The 27,449-nt window shown below is 45.6% G+C and overlaps 1 protein-coding gene across 1 annotated transcript; it reads right to left on the bottom strand.

The window, feature by feature from the left end:
* Positions 1–796: 796 nt before the first annotated feature.
* On the bottom strand, positions 797–27,113 carry TMEM123 (transmembrane protein 123). The gene is made up of 6 exons (XM_068145047.1): positions 26,967–27,113; positions 18,756–18,824; positions 16,530–16,583; positions 8,433–8,621; positions 6,619–6,772; positions 797–2,866 (listed from the first exon to the last, which is right to left on the bottom strand). Exons 1-6 carry the CDS (start codon positions 27,043–27,045, stop codon positions 2,842–2,844), a joined length of 570 nt encoding a protein of 189 aa, XP_068001148.1. The 5' UTR covers positions 27,046–27,113; the 3' UTR covers positions 797–2,841.
* Positions 27,114–27,449: the final 336 nt, after the last annotated feature.

Raw genomic sequence — 27,449 nt, 5'->3', positions numbered from 1 at the left:
GCCTGGAAAGCCAATCAGATCCTGGGCTGCATCTAGAGAAGTGTGGCCAGCAGGTCAAGGGAGGTGATTCTCCCCCTGTACTCAGCTCTGCTGAGACCCCACCTGGAGTACTGTGTCCAGTTCTGGAGCCCCTATTACAAGAGGGATCTGGAGGTGCTGGAAGGTGTCCAGAGAAGGGCCACGAGGATGATCAGAGGGCTGGAGCACCTCTCCTGTGAGGACAGACTGAAGGAGTTGGGGCTGTTCACTCTGCAGAAGGCTTCGAGGCGACCTAATTGTGGCCTTTCAGTATCTGAAGGGGGCCTACAGGAAGGCTGGGGAGGGACTTCTCAGGATCTCAGGTAGTGATAGGACTAGGGGGAATGGAATGAAGCTGGAGGTGGGGAGATTCAGGCTGGATGTGAGGAGGAAGTTCTTCACCATGAGAGTGGTGAAGCCCTGGAATGGGTTGTCCAGGGAGGTGGTTGGGGCACTGTCCCTGGAGGTGTTTAAGAGCAGGCTGGATGAGGCTCTGGCCAGCCTGATGTAGTGTGGGGTGTCCCTGCCCATGGCAGGGGGGATTGGAACTGGATGATCCTTGTGGTCCCTTCCAATCCTGACTGATGCTATGATATGTAGTTATGGAATGATTACAAAACACATTACAAATGAGGGAGATGGGCAAAAATGCACTAGGTCTGATACTCTAGTATTTGAAATAATATGGAGTCAACACTTCTTATTCAATGGTTATGACCATGGAAAGAGTTGAGGGAATTCTGAAACTAACCAAATAAAGATCCAACTGAAACTGATGTAGTAACTCTAGAGATTCAACTTTATTGATTCATCTGTACAACAGAGGTGAGAAAATCCCAGTAACTGAGTTGCACTGAATTGCCTTAATTTCTACAAAATAAGGAATGGCAGCTCTATAGAAGAATGGTTTGCAAACACTTCAAGTCAAAAATTAGAAGTTTTCAACCAAAGAATGCAATTCAGTCACAGAAGTTAGTTCAAATCACTCTTTACCCCTATAGCTCAGAGTCAAAACCAGAACAGTCCTGTTACCCCCACTTCAGGTGTGTGGCTGGTGCAATTAAGCTTACTCATGAGCCATGGTTTCCTGAAGTCTGCTGTGCCAACATAGCAGTTTTACTACTCCATGTGAAAAAGTAAAACACAAATAAAAAGAATCCCTACTGCCACTTGAACACTGCATGTCAGAATAAACCAGTGCTCAACAACAACCCTTAACCTGTGCCAGAGCTGTAGTCTTCTTTCCCCTGATGTGTTGTACCCCAGCCCCCTGACAGACAAATGTTCAGTTCCTTCCTGTGACCTTTCTCTGCTGTAATCACCCACTCTGCCCTGCATGATATGACTACAAGCAGTAAGCAGGACAATCAAGTCCCACCACACCTACCTCCTCACTAGGGAGAGATCTCAAGTGGAGCCTGAGCAGGACTGAATGACTATTTAGAATCAGAGTGGTCCAGGCTGGAAGGGACCTCTAATGGTCACCTAGTCCAACCTCCCTGCAGTCAGCAGGGACGTCCAACTAGACCATGTTGCCCAGGGCCTTGTCAAGCCTCACTCTGACATCAGGAATTGCAGGCCAGTGTTCTTGATCCTTGCTCCAGTTTCCCTTACACCAGTGTAAGCCAGGAGTCCAGGGGCTGAAATTAAGCAGGCTTACCTCAGTGTAAAGGCAGAAGTGATATGGAAGTAGCATCAGCTATCTCATACAGAACTGTCCAGTGTATAGGGGCCTTAATCTAAAGGCCTGAGCTTCCCTATTGCCTTCAGTGGGCTTTTGACCAGAGCTCTGCACACATGTACAGCAATGCCAAGTTCTGAAAAGAGTTGTAAAACAAAATGCAGATTATATTCTTCTAAAACCCTACCTTACAGATTTTTCTGCAGAACTTTCAAAGCTTACCAGATGCAGCTAAAATATTACATACAGCTTCATAATGATATAAACCAAGAGTGAAGCAAGTACTGCATTAAATTTAAAAGCCAATTTGCAGAATCAGTTTTAGTACTTCACTGCATTTATGTTGGTGCCCTGAACTCTATCACTTTTTGGTTTGCATGCTAGGGAAAAAGATGCTATGGATCACAGAGCCTGTTGTCTTAGAAGGATCCATTTAGAGGAAAGAGTAGAGGATGGATATCTCCAGTCTGCTCCAAGATTCCTGGAGCTAGAAAGTTTCTGCAGGTCACCGGTGAGCTCATAACTGAAGTTTACAGTACTCATTATCACCTTCTACACAGTTAGCAAACCATATCCCTTTTATAGCCTAATAAAAAGTAACTGAATGGTTCAAAATCCCAAACTGCCTAAACTGAAGCTCACACCTAACTTCAAAATAAATACAGTTTCATAAAAAAAAATACTACCAAACAAAAATGTACTTGCAAAAAACCTATGCCTGGTCTCAAAGGTCTCCTATTTAACCTACTATATCCATTATGGAACATACTGGGTTTATGCAGTATGTGAGGAATAACAGAGCTTAGAATTGCAGTGATGTGATCCACCCTGCTAGTCGTTACCCACTCCAGAGGCTTGTGTGTGTACCTTAAAATGACTCAGGATTTGTGTTTCTTTCAATTTGGTTATAAATCCTGGAAAAAAACAAAATACTGTCTCTACAAGGTGCTGAGTTCCTCTTCTTTTGAAAGCCAGTGCAAAAGACATCAGGATGTTTAAAGAGTTTATCATGTTCTGCAGGATCACACCCAAGAAAGGCTTGAAGGCTGGGACCATCTTTATGAAAGGCACACTTTCCAGAAGTACTTTACAACAGCTGTGACAGACAGGGTGAGTTTCCAACAGTCTTCCCTGAAGTCTCTCTAAATGATGGCATCATGTTCATCACTGTAACAGAAACACAGTTAATGAATGTTCTCCAGAACAAGCAATGTGAAAAACAGCAACACAACTGCTGTAAGAAGATTATTATGTGAGGAGAAGACATCCTGCTGAGAAGGGCACATTGATCTGGGAGCCACAATGCTCTGTGAGCCCAGCCTGAAGTTAACAGGACAACTTTGTTTTGTCAACACTATGCCAGGTTCTTAACGTTTTGGCCTCTGTATTTCATTCAAGTACATATTTTTAGACTGGCTGTATGTATTTGTACACTGACAGGCATTTTTATCCCTTCTATCTTACCTATGTCTAGTAGTAACAGCCAGGCAGCCAGTACCACAACAAGAGGACACAGTCTCAGGCTGCGCCAGGGGAGGTTTAGGTTGGATGTTAGGAAGAAGTTCTATACAGAGAGAGTGATTGCCCATTGGAATGGGCTGCCTGGGGAGGTGGTGGAGTCACCATCACTGGAGGTGTTCATGAGGAGACTTGATGGGGTGCTTGGTGCCATGGTTTAGTTGTTTAGGTGGTGTTGGATTCGTTGATGGGTTGGACACGATGATCTTGAAGGTCTCTTCCAACCTGGTCTATTCTATTCTATTCTATTCTACTCTACTCTACTCTACTCTACTCTACTCTACTCTACTCTACTCTACTCTACTCTACTCTACTCTAAGCCAGTTCACAAGCTCACCAGCAGGTTTCCTTTGTTTTAAGATACTGTTGATCTACATTCTACAATACCTATTCCAACACTGCTAAGTGCAGCAGGGAGTGTTCTCCCAGGCAAGCAGCACCAGAACAAGGGGACACAATCTCAAGCTGCGCCAGGGGAGGTTTAGACTCGAGGTGAGGAGGAAGTTCTTCACCGAGCAAGTCAATCGTCATTGGAATGTGCTGCCCAGGGAGGTGGTTGAGTCATCGACCCTGGAGGCGTTCAAGAGGGGATTGGACGTGGCACTTGGTGCCATGGTCTAGTCATGGGGTCTGTGTTGATAGGTTGGACTCAATGATCCTCGAGGTCATTTCCAACCTTAGTTATACTGTGATACTGTGACTGGTTGAATTCCATGACCAGTGAGGAGTCATCAAGATGGAGAGGAAGAAACAGGCCTAAACATGAGCATTCCAACAAATCTAATGATTTTGCCTCTGTTGTGGTTTGAGGCAGGACAGATCCTCTATTGCCCTGAGAGGGACAAAAGAATGACACTCACACGAATGGATTGGATAGCGAGGCAAAGTTTAGATGGAAATTGTGTTTTACAGAGATTGCAAACCATAGTGGCAAAGATAGCCCAAAGCATAAAGAGTCCCTTACATCTGTTAAGCAGAAATAGCACAGAATTTACCAGGTTGGAAAAGACCTTTGAGATCATCAAGTCCAACCTATCACCCAACACTATCTAATCAACTAAACCATGGCACCAAGCCATCCAGTCTCTACCTAAACACCTCCAGTGACAATGACTCCACCACCTCCCTGGGCAATACATTCCAGTGGCCAATCACTCTTTCTATGAAGAATTTCTTCCTAACATCCAGCCTAAACCTCCCCTGGCACAGCTTGAGACTGTGTCCTCTTGTTCTGGTGCTGGCTGCCTGGGAGAAGAGACCAACCCCCACCTGGCTACAACCTCCCTTCAGGTAGTTGTAGAGAGCAAGAAGGTCTCCCCTGAGCCTCCTCTTCTCCAGGCTAAACAATCCCAGCTCCCTCAGCCTCTCCTCACAGGGCTGTGCTCCAAACCCCTCCCCAGCTTTATTGCCCTTCTCTGGACACATTCCAGCAAGTCAACCTCCTTCCTAAACTGAGGGGCCCAGAACTGGACACAGTACTCAAGGTGTGGCCTAACCAGTGCAGTGTACAGGGGCACAATGACCTCCCTGCTCCTGCTGGCCACACTATTCCTGATACAGGCCAGGATGCCATTGGCCTTCTTGGCCACCTGGGCACACTGCTGGCTCATGTTCAGCCAGCTGTCAACCAGCACCCCCAGGTCCCTCTCTGCCTGGCAGCTCTCCAGCCACTCTGCCCCCAGCCTTTAGCACTGCATGGGGTTGTTGTGGCCAACATGCAGAACCCGGCACTTAGATGTGTTAAATCTCATGCCCTTGGACTCTGCCCATCTGTCCAGCCTGTCAAGATCCTTCTGGAGAGCCCTTCTACCCTCTAACAGATCCACACCTGCCCCCAGCTTAGTGTCATCTGCAAACTTACTGATCATAGACTCAGTGCCCTCATACAGATCATCAATAAAGATGTTAAAGATCATGAGGCCCAGCACTGATCCCTGGGGGACACCACTGGTGACTGGCTGCCAGCTGGATGTGGCACCATTCACCACCACTCTGTGGGCTCAGCCCTCCAGCCAGTTCCTAACCCAGCACAGAGTGCTGCTGTTCAAGCCACGAGCTGACAGCTTGACCAGGAGTTTTCTATGGGGGATGGTATCAAAGGCCTTGCTGAAGTCCACACTTTATTCTCCCCACCTGAGGGCCTACCCAAAAACCTACAGGCCTCTTTCTCCCCTTGACACTGCTAGACTAGTCTCAGGCTGGCCTGAGCTACTACAGAAGACAAAAAAGGCGAGGGGCAGAAAACCACCAAAGAGTGAACAAAGTCTAGGAGAAAGTTTCAGAAAGAAAGTATAGCAAACTGCAGCAAGCATTTCAAGGAATGTTTTCAAGGAAAGATTAGCTACTTAAGGAAATACTATTCAAGGAAATATTAGCTATATAAATATAGCTTTTCCCTAACATTGATAATGGTCTTGGTGGTGGCTGCTGGTTCAGACTGCTCAGGTTTATTTTCTTTCCAAAATATGTCAGGTCTCTCAGGTTAAGTGAAGCCTTATTTAAGTAAGTAGAATGCTCAGAAAGCAATCCCATGCTCAAGAGCATGGAATAGCTGAGGCACAAGGATTCTTTAAAAAACACAGTATTATTTTATATTAATAGATCAAAGGGGGAAAAAACCCCAACCAACAACCCAACATAAAGTAAAGCAATACAGAAGACAGGCGTGGTAATAATGAGGAATATCCAAAGGGATGAAAGACAAGATCAAAGAGAAGAGAAGAGCAACGAAGTTGGTGAGGGGTTTGGAACACAAGCCCTGTGAGGAAAGACTGAGGGAGCTGGGGTTGCTGGGGTTGCTCAGCCTGGAGAAGAGGAGACTCAGGGGTGACCTTATCACTCTCTACAACTACCTGAAGGGAGGTTGTAGACAGGCAGATGATGGTCTCTTCTCCCAGGCAGCCAGTACCAGAACAAGAGGACACAGTCTCAGGCTGCGCCAGGGGAGGTTCAGGTTGGATATTAGGAAGAAGTTCTATACAGAGAGAGTGATTGCCCATTGGAATGGGCTGCCTGGGGAGGTGGTGGAGTCACCGTCATTGGAGGTGTTCAGGAGGAGACTTGATGGGGTACTTGGTGCCATGGGTTAGCTGTTTGGGTGGGTTGGATTGGTTGATGGGTTGAGTGTGATGATCTTGAACGTTTCTTCCAACCTGGTTTGGTCTATTCTATTCTATTCTATTCTATTCTATTCTATTCTATTCTATTCTATTCTATTCTATTCCATTCCATTCCATTCCATTCCATTCCATTCCATTCCATTCTAAATATCACAGTTAAATCTCTTAATGACATTAATATATATTAAACAAATCTATGCATCAGAGTTCATTCTTTGTGTTTGCCCTTGTTCCCCCCAAGAAAGCAATAAATGGACAAGGGACTTGTCCTTGGGAACTTACATGGTTCTGTACTGAATGCCTCTTCTAGAGTGGTAGGTTTTGCACCCAATGTAGAGAACAACTAGGACTCCAAGTGTCAGCACAATGCCACCTACAAAACTGCCCACATCAAATCTCGAGGTTTTGGCTCCAGCAGCCTCAGATTTAGATGTAGCTGAAAAGAAGAAAACAAAGCACACTTTTTACAGAGCTTGCAAAATTGTGTTTTGAGGAATCAAGATTGTGACTGTAGCAATTATGGGTCAAGACTAACTCTGGTGCAGCTGTGCTTACAAGGATCACATGTATTTTGGCACAGCCTGGGCAGCTATGCCAGAGTCGTTTGCCATTGGAATGTGCTGCCCAGGGAGGTGGTAGAATCATTGTCCCTGGAGGTGTTCAAGAGGGGATTGGACGTGGCACTTGGTGCCATGGTTTAGTCATGAGGTCTGTGGTGACAGGTTGGACTTGATGATCTTTGAGGTCTCTTCCAACCTTGGTGATACTGTGATACTGTGAACTCCTCTATGTATCTTTCCCTCTCATTGACATATCATCTAAATACCCAATTAGACAAATCTAAAATAGATCAGCTGGCAAGATATCAGCCAAGAAACCAGAAACCTAGAGCTCTGGTTTTAAGTGTCAAATTCTGGTGATGCAGGAGCAGCTGATCCAACTACTTGCTGTTGCTGAAAGACTGACTGCCCCCTCTCCTTTCCACCTCCCTTTTTCCCCTGCCTTATTTCCTTCCTGCTCTCCCTTCCTTCTACACATACAGTTTCTGCCCTTCTTAGGCTAGAGCTAGTGTTTTTTATGTTCTTCATGAACCAATTTAACTCATTTAAGCTGGTCTGAGATTAACTCAAGCAGAAAAGGAAGTTGGTTTTAAGTCAGCTGAGCATACCGAGTCAGTGGTGGGTGTAAAATACATCTGGTGGCAATGAACTATGGTCTCGTGGAATTGTACCCTTGCTCTCCAAGTCAGATCAGCTCTTCAACCCAACACAAATATTAACATAGACAACATGACCTCAGATAAGCTATAGCAGTTTCTGTGTGAAAACTGGTTCCATCTGCTACAGACTCCCATGAAAATAACCATTCTGTATCCATCTCTATTTGTAGTTGCCACAGGGAGCGTTATGTAGCCAACTAAAAGCTCTGCTGATGACAACTTCACCTATCCAGTAACACTGCACTGACATGTGAGCAACAGATCTCTTCAGAAGTGGAAACATGAAGTGGCACTAACAAGCACCTAACTGCAAGGAAATACTGAATGCTGCACTTGCTGGTTTTGTATTAAAGGGTACTGTCAAACTCTGTGTGGCAACTTTCACATGAAGTATGATTCATTCATAGTCATACCCTATCCTCCACTAAGGATAATATGAATTGCAACACCACAGATGTAGCTAACAGAACTCACTCTTTGTACTAAGCCAGCAGAATTTCTTTTGAGCCACAGGTCAGCTGAGAAAAAGGGAAGTATTAGAGGTGAGTTCAAGTAAGCTGTAGGAAAGCTGAACAAATACAGAAGTTGTGCCAGGCTTCTTCCCAACACTGCTAATTGCCTTGGTGGTGGCTGCTGGTTCAGACTGCTCACATTTCTTTTATTTCTCAGGTTAAGTGAAGCCTTATTTAAGTAAGTAGAGTGCTCAGAGCAGCATTACTGTAGCCAACTCAACAATAAGCCTCCCACCTTACTCTAGTTTTCCAGCAAATGCCTCCTTTGCTACACAACTCCAACACTGCCATTGTAAAATTACAACTGTACAACACATATCAACAGGTATACAAGACTTTATGAGCTTCCTGAAATGTGAACTCACCTGTTACAGAAGTGAAAGAAATCTTGAACGTGGTCACCACTGTAATATTGGGTTGGGATGTGACTGATGAAGCTGTGGTGGATCCTGTTGTCTCGTTGTTTTTAGTTGGCTGAGATGTGAAGGTGACAGACACAGCAGTGCTGGTGTGCTGTCTGGTATTGGTCAGGTGAGTGGTATCGGTGGTCGTACCTGGGAAATTTTTGTTTGTGATAGCACACAGAAAAATAGATGAAACTGTATGAGCCCTGAAGAAGATAGCATTTACAAAGCTCAGACAGAATGACAGAGTAACAATGAAAATGCCACTGCACGGAGACCCAGGCTTGCATACAGACTCTTCCTCTATGTATTGCCTTTGGAAAGCCCTAACTTGGGATTTCTGGGGCTCAAGAGCAGGAATGGTTTTAAAGGGAAAGCTGTAAAGAAAGGCTAGACAGTAATTAATGACTTTTAGAAAGGTCTTCGCTTTTTTTTACTAACCCTATCCAAAAATCAACAGAATGACACCAAACTTACAGGCTTTTAAAATGTGGTAAAGTTTTGGATCAGGAGTAACTTTCAATTTGAAGCACTCAATTTTTCAGCTAACTAAGTTTTTCTGGTAAGAGTGGATATTGCACAAAGCCCCACCCACCCAACTTCAGTTAGGATTGAATCTCTAATTTGCCATTGGGTGAAACACTGGCTTTACTGTGGCATGATGTATATTATACTTAGCAGAGAGAATTTTGTAGCAAGCTGTCTTACCAAAGTGTAGTGGGTTGAGAGAGAAGGCCTAGCTCTCCCTCCCCCACAAAGAGGAAAAGAAACCACAGCTAACTCAGTCGGAAGGGGTGGACTGTGACTGTTTGAGGCTGTGCCTTTAAGAAAGGGACAGTGCTGGGACACTCTGGCTGAATATTTTGTAAACAAAGACAGGTCTCAACGAATTTCATTGGTAGATTGGTAGAATGCAGCTTTAAGTTTTAGTGCAGTTGGAATATTTCTCAGTTCCTTTAGCATCCCTTTTGCTTTTCCAACTGAGTTAGCTGTGGTTTCTTTTCCTCTTTGTGGGGGAGGGAGAGCTAGGCCTTCTCTCTCAACCCACTACACAAAGTTAAAAGGAAGATTATAATGCTATTTCATATGCTTAATTGACACCTAACACCTTTACTTCATACTTTTTTTACCTCACACTTCGCCTTCCCACCTCAGAAAGCAGTACTAAAAACACCATGGAGAGCAAGTCAGGAATAATAGAGACTGACATTCAGAGCAAAACCCTTAGAACCTTATTGGAAGAAAGACAGCTAAAATGATCTTAAGAATACTGACTTATTTTTCTAGGAAGGAATTAACAATAAACATAAGCCTGTTACTCAACTAATATTTCTCTAAGCAGACAATACATGCTTTTGTGTAAGAAGGAATGTAGGGAGAAAAAGCTTCCTTAGCAGCTCTCCGCTTGTGTATTGTTTCTGTGACATCACACAAGCTGGGCTAATTTTAAACACCACAAAAGCTTTTAATTATGGACATTTAAATGTCTAATTACACCCATGTTTTCTTGAAACATGTTTTCTTTCTTTGCTGTCTACAACTACCTCAAGGGAGGTTGTAGACAGGCGGAGGTTGGTCTCTTCTCCCAGACAACAGGCACCAGAACAAGAGGACACAGTCTCAGGCTGCGCCAGGGAAGGTTTAGGCTGAAGGTTAGGAGGAAGTTTTACACACAGAGAGTGATTGCCCATTGGAATGGGCTGCCCAGGGAGGTGGTGGAGTCACCATCACTGGAGGTGTTCAGGAGGAGACTTGATGGGGTGCTTGGTTGCATGGTTTAGTTGATTAGGTGGTGTTGGATGATAGGTTGGACACGATGATCTTGAAGGTCTCTTCCAACCTGGTCTATTCTATTCTATTCTATTCTATTCTATTCTATTCTATTCTATTCTATTCTATTCTATTCTATTCTATTCTATTCTATTCTTTAAATCTAGAACAACTGAAGACCAGATAGTTTCATCTCAATTCCACACTAAATACTCAATTTCTTCTTTTTTTTTCCCCCATACAGCGTCTAAAATGCTTCCATAGAATAATCTTCCTGTAAGTGTGGTTAAAAGCCAGAGTAGCAAAGACACCATTCTGTGTGTGTAGCTAAGACTTAAGTATCACTGCTTCCAGTACAGACATGAACTTCAAAAACTTGAAACCCCCAAACAATACAACAATGTAAGCATTCAGAAGGGAAGTGGCTTACACAACATTTCTATGGGTCATTTAACATTAAACCTGATACAGCCCAATACAGGCCCTGCAGTAAATGTTATTTATTTTCCTGTTCTTTGATGTCTTCATTGCATTGTGCCATAACCCTAGGAAACACTTTGAAATGAGCATTCATTGAGATGAAACAGTTGGGAGTACTACATTTATGTGCTTACCTTTTTTACAGTTAGGAAATTCAGTTCCTCTCTGAAGCATGTGTAAAACACATCAGACAAAATTCAGGGCACATTTTAATGCTGTCAACTCCCCAAAAGGTACAATGATCTATACATATGAAATGGTTGCTCATTGAAGGGAATAAACAAGGAAATGTCTACATGGAAACCATCTCCAGTTTTATGACACGAAACCACACCTGGTAACTTCATTCCTAATACAAAATACACCAAATACACCAAGACAAAATAGGTGAGTGACAATCAGTCAGTTTTCTGTGGGGTTTTATTGGTTTTTTAGGCATGATTGTTGAATATCACACTGTCTGAGCAGCATAATGGCTAATTGTTACTTGTCTAACACTATGAAATGACGTTACACAAAGGTGGTACTTACCCCACTGGCATTACACTACAGAAAGCATGAGTGGGAACAAAAAATATCCAAGCAGCTATCATGAGGAATTTCAGAACATTCACATATCCTCCCCCCTCCCCCACCTTTTTACTAGCTATTGTTTTATCCTGTTGATGTAACATTAGGAGTAAAATCTGGCTAATCTCCTACAGATTTAACTTTTCATGATGTATTTAGCATCAATCATTTCAAAACATCAGTGGAAGACTGAGGCAGACAGTGAATTTGGGAAGCTAACAAGAACTGGGCACCAATCTGTTCTCCCTGTGTCTCTGAAAAATCTCAGCCATCCCATTTTACCAACTGAGTTAAGATGAAACAGTATTTGCTACTGACATCTGTACACCTTGAGTCCTGTGTCCGGTTCTGGGCCCCTCAGTTTAGGAAAGATGTTGACTTGCTGGAACGTGTCCAGAGAAGGGCAACAAAGCTGGGGAGGGGTTTGGAGCACAAGCCCTATGAGGAGAGGCTGAGGGAGCTGGGGTTGCTTAGCCTGGAGAAGAGGAGGCTCAGGGGAGACCTTATTGCTCTCTACAACTACCTGAAGGGAGGTTGTAGCCAGGTGGGGGGTTGGTCTCTTCTCCCAGGCAACCAGCACCAGAACAAGAGGACACAGTCTCAAACCGTGCTAGGGGAGGTTCAGACTGGATGTTAGGAAGAAATTCCTCACAGAAAGAGAGATTGGCCATTGGAATGTGCTGCCCAGGGAGGTGGTGGAATCACCATCACTGGAAGTGTTTAAGAAGAGACTGGATGGGGAACTTAGTGCCATGGTTTAGTTGCTTAGATGTTGTTGGGGGATAGGTTGGACTCAACGATCCAACCTGGTTAATTCCATTCTACATCTGTTCTTTTATCTTTTATTTCCCTAATTAATTTTACCCCAAAAGACCAGCTGGGCTTTACTGAGCATCACACTAAACAAACCCAGACTGCCTGAGTTCATTTTTATTATTCAAAAAGGCTCCAGTTTATGATGTTTTATTTTTAGGAGAGATGTGTGGTTTACTTTGTAGGCTACCTGTGTTTAAACGTCACATACCTATGCCACATCCATCAAACTATATGTGTAGCAAAATTGTAAGCATTCTGATCTGCGTGCACTACTCTTTGTCCTAACTCAGCAAGAACAAACAAGTCAAACTGCATAAGCACCAGGCTACACAGAAAATAGTAATCACTGAATGCTCTTTCTAAAATAAACAAATACTCTCTTTTGCATGGGAAAATGACTGAATGAAACAGACTTCTGCTCCTGTTGTGAAAAGCTTCCCAAAAAAAACACAAACAAAACCACCAAAAAACCCCAATGACTCTTAAGAAAAATTGAATACATGTATCCAGTAGTCCTTATGTTGGTCAAGACAGACAATCAAAATGGATGAACATTGTCTTGGAACCTATGAAGTTTCTAACAACAACAAAAGAGATGGAAATTAATCATGAACTGTGTGAAGCAAGGCATTGCTGTCTGTTAGGTCTCTACTGTGCCTAACAGTAAAGAGTTCAGGCCTCTTTTCAGTATCTTTATGATTAATATCCAGACACAGCAAAGCTCAGATCTCCGCCAGAAACCCATAGTCCGGATTAGAGAGAGGGCAGAAGGGCTGAAGCCCAGGGTGAAAGAAAGAGAGTGGTGGTGAATGGTGCCACATCCAGCTGGCGGCCACTCACTAGTGGTGTGCCCCAGGGAGCAGTGCTGGGCCCTGTGCTCTTTAACATCTTTATTGATGATCTGGATGAGGGCATTGAGTCCATCATCAGTAAGTTTGCTAACGACACCAAGCTGGGGGCAGGAGTTGATCTCCTGGAGGGTAGAGAGGCTCTGCAGAGAGACCTTGACAGGCTGGACAGATGGGCAGAGTCCAACGGCATGAGATTTAACACATCCAAGTGCTGGGTTCTACACATTGGCCACAACAACCCCATGCAGTGCTACAGGCTGGGGTCAGAGTGGCTGGAGAGCAGCCAGGCAGAGAGGGACCTGGGGGTACTGGTCGATGGCAGGCTGAACATGAGTCTGCAGTGTGCCCAGGCAGCCAAGAGGGCCAATGGCATCCTGGCCTGCATCAGGAACAGTGTGGCCAGCAGGAGCAGGGAGGTCATTCTGCCCCTGTACACTGCACTGGTTAGGCCACACCTCGAGTACTGTGTCCAGTTCTGGGCCCCTCAGTTTAAGAAGGAGGTTGACTTGCTGGAATGAGTCCAGAGAAGGGCAATGAAGTTGGTGAGGGGTTTGGAACACAAGCCCTATGAGGAGAGGCTGAGGGAGCTAGGGTTGCTTAGCCTGGAGAAGAGGAGACTCAGGGGTGACCTTATCGCTCTCTACAACTACCTGAAGGAAGATTGTAGACAGGCAGATGATGGTCTCTTCTCCCAAGCAGCCAGTACCAGAACAACAGGACAGAGTCTCAGGCTGCGCCAGGGGAGGTTCAGGTTGTATGTTAGGAAGAAGTTCTACACAGAGAGAGTGATTGCCCATTGGAATGGGCTGCCTGGGGAGGTGGTGGAGTTGCCATCATTGGAGGTGTTCAGAAGGAGACTTGATGGGGTGCTTGGTGCCATGGGTTAGCTGTTTGGGTGGGTTGGATTGGTTGATGGGTTGGACATGATGATCTTGAAGGTCTCTTCCAACCTGGTTTGGTTTATTCTAAAATAAAGGTTTATTCTAAACACCTGGGGCTAACAACAGCTTTACACATGGGGAAGGTTCTAAGGCAATAAGGAGATTACAAAAGTCTCTCCTCTTCCTAGTTAGACATGCTGAAACTGGTATGCTGCAGGCAACAGAATGAGATACTGTAGCACTTCCTTGCTATCAAAAGGAAGGTCTTTGCAGAGCTGGTTTGTTTTTTCCTGGTATTTTACTCTCAAATGAGTAACAAACAACTGTTGAGTGTTGCAATTCAGAGGTTGGAGACTACAGAGAAACAGTTGTACTGGAAACAGCATGACACAGCTGGGACCATATGATCAGCATAAAAATCCACAAATTCCCAAAGTATCTTAGGGTAGGCACAGCATTTCTGCCCTGCTTTCACATGGCCCTTAGCACAAAGGGGACCCAGTTTCTCTTCTCTCAGATACAATCTTCTATCTGTGCATCAGACCACACAGCTGCATGACATGACTTCCTATCCAGTCTTTCCTTATGTGAAATAAGGTTGTGCAAGTCCTTCCAAAAGGTAATTCTTCTTCATTTCCTTTTTTAATAAGCTCACGTTGACAGAGCCAGCAGATGGAACACTGCCAATCCATGTGGATGAACTGCTTGTGTCCCAGGTTAGATATCTGCTTTCAAACTACTAGTTAATCTAATCCTGCTATTTCTTCTTTCCACAGAGATGTGTTTTGTAAATACATTGCTTGTGTTGGAGCGTTGTGGCTACAGCACTGCTGCCTTGGGAAATAATTCTTACCTACAGTTCTTTTGTCAAGTTGGGAAGGACAGATGGCAGTGCTAGAACAACACAAAAGTCCCTGTGACAAACTGTCACAGATCTGCTACTTACATCTCACTTGAACTCCACTGTCTTGTTCTATGAGCTCTACAAGGAGTATTTTATAGAATAGAATAAACGAGGTTGGAAGAGAACCTCAAGATCATCGCATCCAAACCATCATCTGACATCATCTAATCAACTAAACCACGGCACCAAGCACCCCATCCAGTCTCCTCCTAAACAGCCCCAGTGATGGTGACTCCACCACCTCCCCAGGCAGCCCATTTCAATGGGCAATCACTCTCTCTATGAAGAATTTCTTCCTAACATCCAGCCTAAACTTCCCCTGGCACAGCCTGAGACTGTGTCCTCTTGTTCTGGTGCTGGTTGCCTGGGAGAAGAGACCAACCCTTGCCTGGCTACAGCCTCCCTTCAGGGAGTTGGAGAGAGCAAGAAGGTCTCCCCTAAGCCTCCTCTTCTCCAGGCTAAACAACCCCAGCTCCCTCAACCTCTCCTCACAGGGCTTGTGCTCCAAAGCCCTCCCCCCTCAACGAGTGACAGAACAAGAGGACACAGTCCCATGCTGTGCCAGGGGAAGTTTAGGCTCGAGGTGAGGAGAAAGTTCTTCACAGAAAGAGTTCTTAGCCATTGGAATGGGCTGCCCAGGGAGGTGATGGAGTCACTGTCCCTGAAGGTGTTCAAAAAGGGATTGGACGTGGCACTTGAAGCTATGGTTTAGTAGTCATGAGATCTTGAGTGACAGGCTGGACTTGATGATTTTTGAGGTCTTTTCCAACCTTATTGATTCTATGATAGGATATTCTTATGACAGGAATGGTGAGACACTGGAGTAGATTGCTCAGAGACACTGTAGATGTAGTATCATTGGAAGCAATCAAAGTCAGGTTGGATGGGGATTTTGGCATCCTGATCACAGTATCACAGTATCACAGTATCACTTAGGTTGGAAAGGACCTCGAGGATCATCGAGTCCAACCTATCAACACAGACCCCATGACTAGACCATGGCACCAAGTGCCACGTCCAATCTCCCCTTGAATGCCTCCAGGGTCAATGACTCAACCACCTCCCTGGGCAACCCATTCCAATGACGAATGTCTCGCTCGGTGAAGAACTTCCTCCTCACCTCGAGTCTAAACCTCCCCTGGCGCAGCTTGAGACTGTGTCCCCGTGTTCTGGTGCTGGTTGCCTGGGAGAAGAGGCCAACCCCTTCCTGGCTACAACCACCTTTCAGGTAGTTGTAGAGGGCAATGAGGTCACCCCTGAGCCTCCTCTTCTCCAGGCTAAACAATCCCACCTCCCTCAGCCTCTCCTCATAGGGCTTGTGTTCAAGGCCTCTCCCCAGCCTTGTTGCCCTTCTCTGGACACGTTCAAGTGTCTCAATGTCCTTCTTAAACTGAGGGGCCCAGAACTGGACACAGTACTCAAGATGCAGCCTAACCAAAGCAGAGTACAGGGGCACTATGACCTCCCTGCTCCTGCTGGCCACACTATTCCTAATGCAGGCCAGGATGCTATTGGCCCTCCTGGCCACCTGGGCACACTGCTGGCTCATATTCAGGTTGCTGTCGATCAGCACACCCAGGTCCCTCTCTGTTTGGGAGCTCTCCAGCCACTCCGACCCCAGCCTGTAGCTCTGCATGGGATGATGTTCCCCCCCACAACAGTGGGGTTGTACTACATGACCAACTAGGTCCTTTTCAACCCCAAAAATACTGAGATTCTGTGATCTGTGCTAGGTTTGAAGCTAGTTTCTAGAGTCATAGTAATGGACAGATGAATAGATACATACCTACTGTAGATGCTGTAGGGTGTGTGGATGATGTAACAGGGAGGCTGTCATTGCCTTCAAGGAAAAAAGAAAACAGAAAAGAAAATTACTGATTTTTGTTTTAACATACTGCTATTATAGTAGCCACAACACAATACTCTCCTTAGGGTATCTATGTTTGCAGGCTATGAGTGGTACAGAGAAGAGCACATTCCAAACCAAAGCAGCTGGTTTTATCCCTCTGCAGAACACTTCCAGATCTCAGTGCAGCAAGAACACAGTCACACTGCATGCACAGCAATGCCCAAATGGCCTGCCTCTGAATTCTTTACCTCTCCTCTTTTTGGTCTATTCCAGTTGCTATGATCAGCCATATCATCACTGACTTTCTTGACTTGCCTTGACTTTTTTTTCCCCCTAGCTTCTATTCCTCTGTTTCAGTTCCATTTCCTGTTTCTCAATCTTTTCTTTCATTTTGCTGCTGTTAGAAACCAGGGTCATGCTAGGAAGACACTGTAGTTGTGACAAGTAGGGACAGATAGATACCCTGTGGAACATCTCTCTCTGCACTTATGCTCTCTACACAAAAAAGGTCCTAAGAATCAGCCTGTTTCCAAATACTTAGAGTATAAACCATTTTTCAGTCTTAATGGTCTTTCCCTCCCTCCTTTCTTTCACTTCTACTTCTCCAGTTCTCTACTCCCAACCCCCTTCCTACGCACATTACTTCTAGGTTCTCAGGCACCCTCCCACTCCCACTTCTGTCCTCAATGCTGCATCCTTCTTCATGGTTTCTGACAAGCTAATGGTCTCTTCCTCCTGGCAAAGACCTACTGGGCTGTTTAGTAACTCTCGTTCCTGGGAGCATCACTGCCCATATTTCCCTCCCCTCATTCTGCCTTGTTTGTGCCCATTCTGTGACTGCTCTTTTCTGTGAAGTAACTGATCTTTTACAGCTTCCTCCCACACTGCTGCTGCTGTGCACTTTGCAGCAGCTCTATCGCTTTTCAGCATGGCTGGAAAACAAACTGCATAACCTCAGACAAGACAAGAACACCACCACAGCTACCAGAATCAAGAAGCTGACTTACTTCCTTTGGACAGATTGCTGTTGCTACTGGTAAAGTCTAGTCTAAAACAGTTTTGTCAATGCTCTTTGCAGTTTCATACATGTTATAAGCAAGATCAGGTTTAAGAATAACTGCAAACAAATTTACACCTTCAAACCACCTACCAAAACAGAGTGAATTACTTTGCCTTTTCTTTGGTATAATCATAGCCAACTACCCCCATCCCTGCATAGAGTGCACACAATCCATATACTGATGCATCTTGGATATTATGTTGAGGATTTAATTGCCTTTGAGAAATAGTCTATGATGTCCAATTACAAACATATTCTTCCTTGGATAGGTCGACTTTCACACCAGTGCAAGACATGGATATGCCTGGGGCTAAATCTTTCCCACACTGTCCCAATACTGTAACCAGAATACAGCTTTGGGTTTCCTCCAAGTTCTGAGTGCTTACTTCTGCAACCCTGAGAACATGCCTGGATGTGGACTGCATGCCCACACAGGTGAAAAGAAGGCACCTACACTGCCTGGAGTTTGGGTGTGAGTCAGCAATGAAATTAACATAAGACAGAGTAAGTCAGTGAGCAGAGTTTTGGCTATACATCCCATTTGTTGGCCAACAGCAACAGGGAGAGTACAGGGCAAGAATGACTGAAGGAATATGACTTTTGCATAGCACAAAGGTACACAGCTTAACACAGCAGAAATGTGATAACATTATGAAATAAACATGACCTCTAGCAATGAGCTCAAATGAAGTGGACCCAGAATCCATCTTAATGTTAAAAATCAGTTTAACAAGTGCCTTGCCTTTTTCCCCCAGGAGCACTGAATTCTGGCCTAGTAGACTTGAGCAGGCAGTTCTCTTTTTAACTGTAAATTAATTTTGGCAGGTATTTCTAGTTCTACACATAGCATTTCCTCATTTTATTTCTCCTCTCTCTGTTGTTTGGGCATACCCAAGCATATGAGGATTCAACTGTGCTCTACTGTTCTTGTTAAATCTCTTTAGTTGTCCCTGAATAGACACAAGAATTGCACTACCTCTCTGCTGCTCACAATTCAGTAAAATAAAATAAAGGGTAAACCATTGCAGGACAGCTTAAGACACAATAATATTGCTTTTCTCACTGCTGCTGAGGAACAGTAACAGAAATACCATGAGTATTACCTTGTAACTTATGGCCTGAAGTTGCATTAATGGGTGTAGTACTGTTGGAGCTGTCCATCTCTTCATTTCCTATATAAATCCAAAGAAGAATAAGGTAAGTTTTAGGTGTTTTATTAGTATGAAATGTGTGTGTGGGAAGTTAGTACAGCATGCCACATACTTTGGGCATATAAATGACTAAACTACCACGGACAGGACTTAGATATAATGATACAGACTCATATGAAAGCACAGTACCACAACAGTCTGCTCTTAGCACATTAAAAATGACAACATCTGTACTACCTAACCACCAAAATGACCTGGAACTCTTTCCTGACTTCAGTTTTATATTCCCCATCACAAGTCATCCCAAGTTCTCTTCTTCTTTGAGATGAAATGAAAATATGGTACCTTCCTTGGGTAATAGCACATGACCTGCCTCACCTACAGCAGAAGGAAAAAACTTCTCATGCAAATCTTTTCCTCTGAAGTCAGCAAGGCTTTTGTAGGCAGATGGGTGCTTGCTCTGCCCCTACACTGACAGCATGGTAAGAAAATAAGCTCCACTAAGAAGCTATATTGCTTAGAGACTAACAGCAGGTTAATACATCCACTGAGCATTTGGCAGATGGAGAGAGGGGTAGAGAATGATCACACTTCTGCTGACGGATCATAGTATCATAGTATCAGTCAGGGTTGGAAGGGACCACAAGGATCATCTAGTTCCAACCCCCCTGCCATGGGCAGGGACACCCCACACTACATCAGGCTGGCCACAGCCTCATCCAGCCTGCTCTTAAACACCTCCAGGGACAGCGCCCCAACCACCTCCCTGGACAACTCATTCCAGGGCTTCACCACTCTCATGGTGAAGAACCTCCTCCTCACATCTAGCCTGAATCTCCCCACCTCCAGCTTCATTCCATTCCCCCTAGTCCTGTCACTACTTGAGATCTTGAGAAGTCCTTCCCCAGCCTTCCTGTAGGCCCCCTTCAGATACTGGAAGTATCAGTCCTGGTCTACAAACAAGCGGTAAAAATTCAAGACAAAACACACAGCATGAAAAGTCTATCATTCACATGCATGCAAGAGGATCAGTTGTGGATTCTGCCTTTGCCAAAGAGAATTTAGTTTTGGTAACTTATAACAATATTCTACTGAAGGCAAGCAAATAATTTAAGCATCACAGAAATAGGGCAATTTCTTAGTAGTTAAAAAACCTTAGTGAAGACCTCAGAATGGTAGTGTGCAAGTACAGAAGGCAAACTACTCATTGTATCTTACCCCTGCAATACCCAGACTGAGGGCAGCACTGCAAGATCTCAGACTGTTTAATTAATGAACTTAGGGAAAACAAACAAAGCCAAAAAAAAAGGAGGATGTGACACAGCTAAACTAAGCTTTCCCAAGAAGGACCAAATCCTGAAGAAAATTATCTTCATCAGAGCTAGCCCCACTGCATTGAACAGGAAGAAGCTAAGCCAATAAACATTACTCTTACCCCCAACTGCACACAACTGCTGTGTTAAGCAACAGAATGGCTTCCCTGTAGGATAAAGTGAAGGGAAGAGCCAGGAAACAGAGGGGGAAGGGAAGAAAGGACTGTATTAACCCTAGTTCAGATCAGCTTGGACTGCACAACTTGAAAGACCTTTTCTCACAAAAACCACCCCAAACAGATTAGTTTCTCAACTTGGATAACAAGCAGTTGAAATAGAATACAGATCATTTTAATATGGGGCACTGTGTAAGCACATGTCACATGGGAACACATGGCAGTGAATGGCACAGGTGTGAGAAAGGAAAATCCATAATGACACTATTCCCAAACTTTGGTTTTGGATTTGAATCAGTGTGCATCACTGCAGTGACAGCTGGAGACTTCAGCCAAGGGAGCAGAAAGAACCTGTGGGTTAAGGCAAAGGGAAAAGCAGCACAAAGGGAAAAGCAGCTCACACTTCTGTGCAGATGGCTCTGACAACTGGAGACTCTCGAGACCACAGACTGCACAGTGCAGCCAGCCCTGGCCTTCTCCAGGAAGCAGAAGTGCAAGAGTTAGAAGTCTGCCCTGACCCAGGTGCACATGTGCAGGCATGAGTACAGGAAGGAAGAGGGGAGAAAGCCAGCAGCCAGCTGCAGCATGATAGGCCCTGCGCATGAGCCGAGGTAAAGCTCTTTGGGCCGCAGGATTAGTTGCAATATTGGGCAAAGGGATCAACAAATCTTCATATCTTGAGCAGAGAAACTCTGTGCTGATGCTTTTTCCCACTGTGATCCAGAGGAGAGAAGAAGGGGGAAAAAAAGAAAAAAGAATCATAGAATCATCCAGGCTGGAAAGGACCTCCAAGATCATCGAGTTCAGCCATTTCACCCACCCCACCAAGTCTGTCACTGCACCATGTCCCCAAGCACCAGATCTATATGGCTTTTAAACATGTCCAGGGAGGGTGATTCAATGATCCAGTGCCTCACAACCCTTTTTGTGTAATTTTTTCCAATGTCTAGAGGATCTCTGTGTTTATTTTTCATGAAGAAAACTGAAATGTTTTGTGAATTTTCCAAAGTAAAGAAGGCAGACAGATAGGTACCAAAAGTAACCAGGCATAAATAACGTTGAGGAATGTCGATCAGTTCATCAGTGTTAACACACTGTGGTTTAAACTGATGAAACTATAATATAAGTTGGTACATAAAAAGTAAAATGAGGAATGTAAACAGGTTTGTAGTTGCCTTTACAAAAGCAGGCTTTCTTGGAAGAAGTTTACCAGTAACCACTTTACTGCTTTGCTGAGATCTTATGGTCTCCATTTTACAATGACAAACTGTCATTTCCTCTGATATACCCTAACCAAGGAAGCATCCAACTTAAAGCAATGCACCAAAGCACCATATACTGGAAAAGGACATGGAAAGCGAATCAGTAACATTTTTGTCAGACAGCTCTGTTCTGTTTGTGTATCTGGGTCGAGGCAATCCCAAGCACAAATACAGGCTGGGCAGTGACTGGCTGGAGAGCAGCCCTGAGGAGAGAGACTTGGGGGTGCTGGTGGACAAAAAGCTCAACATGAGCTCTCAATGTGCACTTGCAGCCCACAAAGCCAATCAGATCCTGGGATGCATTGGGAGAAGTGTGGCCAGCAGGTCAAGGGAGGTGATCCTCCCCCTCTACTCAGCTCTGGTCAGACCCCACCTGGAGTACTGTGTCCAGTTCTGGAGCCCCTATTACAAGAGGGATATGGAGGTGCTGGAAGGTGTCCAGAGAAGGGCCACGAGGATGATCAGAGGGCTGGAGCACCTCTGCTATGAGGACAGACTGAAGGAGTTGGGGCTGTACAGTCTGGAGAATAGAAGGCTCCGAGGTGACCTAATTGTGGCCTTCCAGTATCTGAAGGGGGCCTACAGGAAGGCTGGGGAGGGACTGCTCAGGATGTCAGGGAGTGATAGGACTAGGGGGAATGGAATGAAGCTGGAGGTGGGGAGATTCAGGCTGGATGTGAGGAGGAGGTTCTTCCCCATGAGAGTGGTGAAGCCCTGGAATGGGTTGTCCAGGGAGGTGGTTGGGGCGCCGTCCCTGGAGGTGTTTAAGACCAGGCTGGATGAGGCTCTGGCCAGCCTGAAGTAGTGTGGGGTGTCCCTGCCCATGGCAGGGGGGTTGGAACTGGATGATCCTTGTGGTCCCTTCCAAACCTGACTGATACAAGATACAAGAAAAATGAGATAGGTACCAAAAGTAACCAGGCATAAATAACGTTGAGGAATGTCGATCAGTTCATCAGTGTTAACACACTGTGGTTTAAACTGATGAAACTATAATATAAGTTGGTACATAAAAAGTAAAATGAGGAATGTAAACAGGTTTGTAGTTGCCTTTACAAAAGCAGGCTTTCTTGGAAGAAGTTTACCAGTAACCACTTTACTGCTTTGCTGAGATCTTATGGTCTCCATTTTACAACGACAAACTGTCATTTCCTCTGATATACCCTAACCAAGGAAGCATCCAACTTAAAGCAATGCACCAAAGCACCATATACTGGAAAAGGACATGGAAAGTGAATCAATAACATTTTTGTCAGACAGCTCTGTTCTGTTTGAGGTCAAATGTGGGTGCAGCTAAAGCCGTGACTGCTTGTGGCCGTCCCGGCTGTATCTGAAGGCAAGCATGCTTCCTGTGAAACGCTACGGCCTAGTCTGGTACACTGCATGCTTCCAGGGCTGCGCACTGTTTTGTTGCTGCAGTGCGAAACAAGTCCTAGCTGGAGACAATTTGGATAAGCAAACTTTCAAAACGGGCAAAAATCAGGTCAGGTCTTCCAGCTTTATAGCTGGAATTGACTTTAGTCTAAAGCGGCATTCAGACACAGGAGCTGAAGATCTGTGCTTGGGCTAAACATACAAACAGATGCAGGGCAAGTGACAGGGATAGCTCAGATACCTGTTGAAAACAAACAGGGTAAGAGCCTGAAAAAAATCAACACAGTGGATCACACCCATGAATATTTAGTGTCGGGAATCTGTAGTCTCCAGCTCAGGTATGTACCAAATTACTATTCTATGTAGATGAAGCCTGGTAGGAGAAACACACACTGAGGAGTGGCACTACTCACTCAAATTCTGACACGTGACAAAGGTCAATCTGCCCCCTCCCTCGATCAGATTCACAACAAAGACATTTTAAGGGCTCCTTTAAACCTCATGCTGCACAAAGACACTGGCATACACATTCACAGTTTTACTAGGCACAATTTTACAGATTAATTCTGGGGACATTTCAGAAGTCATATACAAAATTCTGTCTGGGCATCTTCTCTCTTCTAGCTTGATGCACGGAATGAGATTTAACACATCTAAGTGCTGGGTTCTACACATCGGCCACAGCAACCCCATGCAGTGCTACAGGCAGGGGGCAGAGTGACTGGAGAGTGGCCAGGCCAAAAGGGACCTGGCGGTACTGGTTGACAGTAGGCTGAACATGAGACAGCAGTGTGCCCAGGTGGCCAAGAAGGCCAAGGGCATCCTGGCCTGTATCAGGAATAGTGTGGCCAGCAGGAGCAGGGAGGTCATTCTGCCCCTGTACTCTGCACTGCTTAGGCCACACCTTGAGTCCTGTGTCCAGTTCTGGGCCCCTCAGTTTAGGAAAGATGTTGACTTGCTGGAATGTGTCCAGAGAAGAGCAACAAAGCTGGGGAGGGGTTTGGAGCACAAACCCTGTGAGGAGAGGCTGAGGGAGCTGGGGTTGCTTAGCCTGGAGGAGGCTCAGAGGAGACCTTATTGCTCTCTACAACTACCTGAAGGGAGGTTGTAGCCAGGTGGGAGTTGGTCTCTTCTCCCAGGCAACCAGCAAGAGAACAAGAGAACAGTCTCAAACTGTGCTAGGGGAGGTTTAAGATGGATGTTAGGAAAAAGTTCTTCACAGAAAGAGTGATTTGCCATTGGAATGGGCTGCCCAGGGAGGTGGTGGAGTCACTGTCACTGGAGGTGTTTAGGAAGAGACTGGATGGGGTGCTTGGTGTCATGGTTTAGTTGATTAGATGCTGTTGGATGATAGGTTGGACACAATGATCTCAGAAGTCTTTTCCAACCTGGTTAATTCTATTCTATTCTAAGTAGGATACTTTTATGCTGCTGTTGATTTAAAAACCAAAAAAGTACAGAGGCACTAACAGTCCCTCAGAAAGATCCCTGACTTGCACAGTAACCTCTAAGTAATCCAAGTGAGCAATGCTTGAGGTGCTGGAATGGTTAAAGCAGAGATGTTACCATCAGAAAAATTGTTCTCAGATGAAACTTAGATTCTGGAAATGATAAAAACAATCCTCTGACCCCAAATCCCTTGTAACATATGGCAGGCAATTTTGACAAATTATAACTTCAAATCTCTGCTATCTGGAAACTTTGGGGGTTTCCCCCTCCCCTTTTATTCAATAAGGTCTCTTGGTACCTGTTTTTTAAGTGGTGTTCCTGACTTACCATGAGGGTAGGTCATCCTACAACAGAGTTATCTCAGCAACTTTTTGCACAAGGTCCTAATTCCTTAATACTGTGAAATTATCTCAGAGTCTTGCAAAGGAAAGCATAAACAGCATTGCACAGATGCTTAAGGAAACAACACAGACCCAAGGAACCGCTTCTCAACCCTGGTTGATTTGAGACTGAAAAGCCACACCACCTTTTGTAAGAAGATACCCTGAAATCAAAATGCCATGTCTGTATGCAGGTCTGGAGGCTGCTGCTCATGTACAGAGCACAGTTTTGAACATGGGACACCTCTTGGAAGGTGTTGTTAGCTATCTTTTCTGAACAGAGCAGGAAGGCGGGGGGGGGAGGGGGAGCTTCCTGCCAGAAAGCATGGATTCTCCTCGCTCTCTCACATACCAGGAAGGCAGCTGCATTTTACATAACAGTGGGAAGGACTTTTCCTGGATCATAGTATTTTGGTGATGTTTCTTCCACCGACTCGACCAACTTACAGCAATAAACTTCCCAGCAGAGTACAGTATTCTATAAAAGAACAGGATTACACTGAAAGAACCAGCCTGCCCCCCAAAAATCTTAACTGGAATGAGGACAAATCTGCTGCCACTTTCACTTTTTGCAGTTCATAGTATTTGATGGGTTTCATGCTTTCTCCTGTAGAGCTCATTAGTGAATCACAAACGTCTGCTGAAACCGACACAAATCTCAGCAGCAGTCCCTGCAAGTTTCTGAGTAAGTAAGCAGACAAAAAAAGGAGACACTTCAATAGATATTTTAGACTAAGCTTCACAGTTTTTCTCAATGCATTGTGACTAGAGTCTAGACAATAAATTCACTTATAGAGGAAGGACCAAATTTGACTGGTCAAAGTTAGGTGAGATCATCACAGTCTCAGGAGACTGCACACCAAGTTAAACCAGCATATGCGCTCAGGAAGCAGCATGATAAAAGACAGATCAGGGTTAGGGTATATCAAAGGAAATGATGGTTCGTTGTTGTAAAATGGAGACCATAAGATCTCAGCAAAGCAGTAAACTGGTTACTGGTAAACTTCTTCCAAATAAGCCTGCTTTTGTAAAGACAACCATAAAGCTGTTTGCATTCCTCATTTTACTTTTTGTGTACCCATTTATATTATAGTTTCATCAGTTTGCACCACAGTGTGTTAACACCGATGAACTGATCGACATTCCTCAACGATATTTACGCCTGGATGCTTTTGGTACCTATCTGTTTGCCTTCTTTACTTTGGAAAACTGTGGGGAACTTCACAGAACACTTCAGTCTTCTCTAGCAACTCAGACTTGTGTCTTTCATTTTATTTGAGTGCATGTTGACGATCATCCCCTGAATCTGGCCTCCTACCAGCGGAGTTAAAGCACTAGAAAACGGGAGCCTGAGTATTTACTAGAATCAGCCACTGAAAAGCGGCATTGCTACAAACGCCCAACAGAAGCGCGACAAAACACACCATCTGTCCTAATAGCAAAGCCAGGATGACCCCAAAGCTACGAAAAGCCCTTTGCCAATGTTACAGCATGCCTCAAGAGAACAGCATCAAGAAAGCGAAAGAAAGCACTTCCTTCCAGTCTAGACCTGTCTGAAGTACCGTGGCTCCCCCAGCTCCTCTGTGACGACCCACTCATCCGTGCATCTACTACGGGAGGTCCTTGGGACACTGGCAGGGTCTGGGGAACATTTGCGCTGGCTCACACTTTCTCCTCGTCTCCTGCTCGCACCTGCAGGCGCGCCCATAGACGGAGCGAGGCGGCGTGGATCAGCAGGGCGCATTTGCGCATCCCTCGGTTGCATTCACACATCGTCCCCCCCAAAAAAACGCACTTCGATTTTGGGGGGGTTGTTCTTCATAATTACTGTTTCTACTTCAACATCACCCAGAATATTAAGCCTCCCACTGCCTGTTTCTGTAACAGGCCCACCCTAGAGAACCTATCCATGTGCACGTGCAATTTCGGCTCTTGTTTGAGAATGTGGAAGGAGAAAACCCAGCAGACAGCTGAACGTTCCCGCACCTGGAAACTCGCCCGAAGGGGCGCTCGGCGGGGCAGCGAGGGCGCAGCCCTCACCCCAGCCCCGCTCCCCGTCCCCAGCGACGTGGCGAGGCCTGCGTCTGCTCGGCGGAGATGCTGCAGCAGGCACCGGGCGGACCGGCGGCCGCCTCCGTGCCGGCAGAGAGGAGCAGCGCCTCCGCCCGCTGTTCCCAGCCCGCCCGTCCCCCCCGCGCACGCTACTTACGAGAGCCGGGGACGCGGAGCAGGAGCAGCAGCAGCGCTGCTGCCCGCAACGTGCCGCACGCATCGGTGAGGAGCCGCATGGCCACTGAGAGAGCCGCGGGACAGTGGGCTCGGAGCTGCCTGAGCACGCCACGCGCTGCCCGCTGGAGCTGGCAGGGCGGAGCGAGGCGGGGCCAGCGCACTGCCAGTGGGCCGGGCTGGACTAGGCTAGGCTACGCTGGGGCTGCGTCCTACAGCTAGGGTAGCAGCCTCCCGAGGGTCGCTCGTGGCTAAAACCATTACCCCAGCGTGGACGCCCCCCCTCCAAGGGCTCCGCTCAAGCGCGGTTTTATAGAAGGCTGGGCGGCAAAGTGTTGTTGGATCTGTAGGAGAGACTAGCAGGCGGAAAGAGGTCCATCCTTCAGAACGCCCAAGTGGAGGAGAACCCCAGGTAGCATTCTGGTGGGTCCGCAGGCACCTGTGGAACTGGAGCTCGAGCAGTAGG

This window comes from Melanerpes formicivorus, unplaced genomic scaffold (genome assembly GCF_026170545.1).
Source record: "Melanerpes formicivorus ecotype bairdi unplaced genomic scaffold, bMelFor1.0.p_v2 SCAF_1, whole genome shotgun sequence".
Taxonomy (NCBI): domain Eukaryota; kingdom Metazoa; phylum Chordata; class Aves; order Piciformes; family Picidae; genus Melanerpes; species Melanerpes formicivorus.
This window is presented reverse-complemented; position numbering and strand designations above follow the sequence as displayed.

Excerpts from the sequence above, each read along its gene's own strand:
- TMEM123 (XM_068145047.1), bottom strand. The coding sequence starts at position 27,045 with ATGCGGCTCCTCACCGATGCGTGCGGCACGTTGCGGGCAGCAGCGCTG. Across the intron at positions 18,825-26,966 it reads GCTCCGCGTCCCCGGCTCTC|GAAATGAAGAGATGGACAGC; the intron begins GTAAGTAGCGTG and ends GGATTTATATAG. Across the intron at positions 16,584-18,755 it reads TTCAGGCCATAAGTTACAAG|GCAATGACAGCCTCCCTGTT; the intron begins GTAATACTCATG and ends TTTTCCTTGAAG.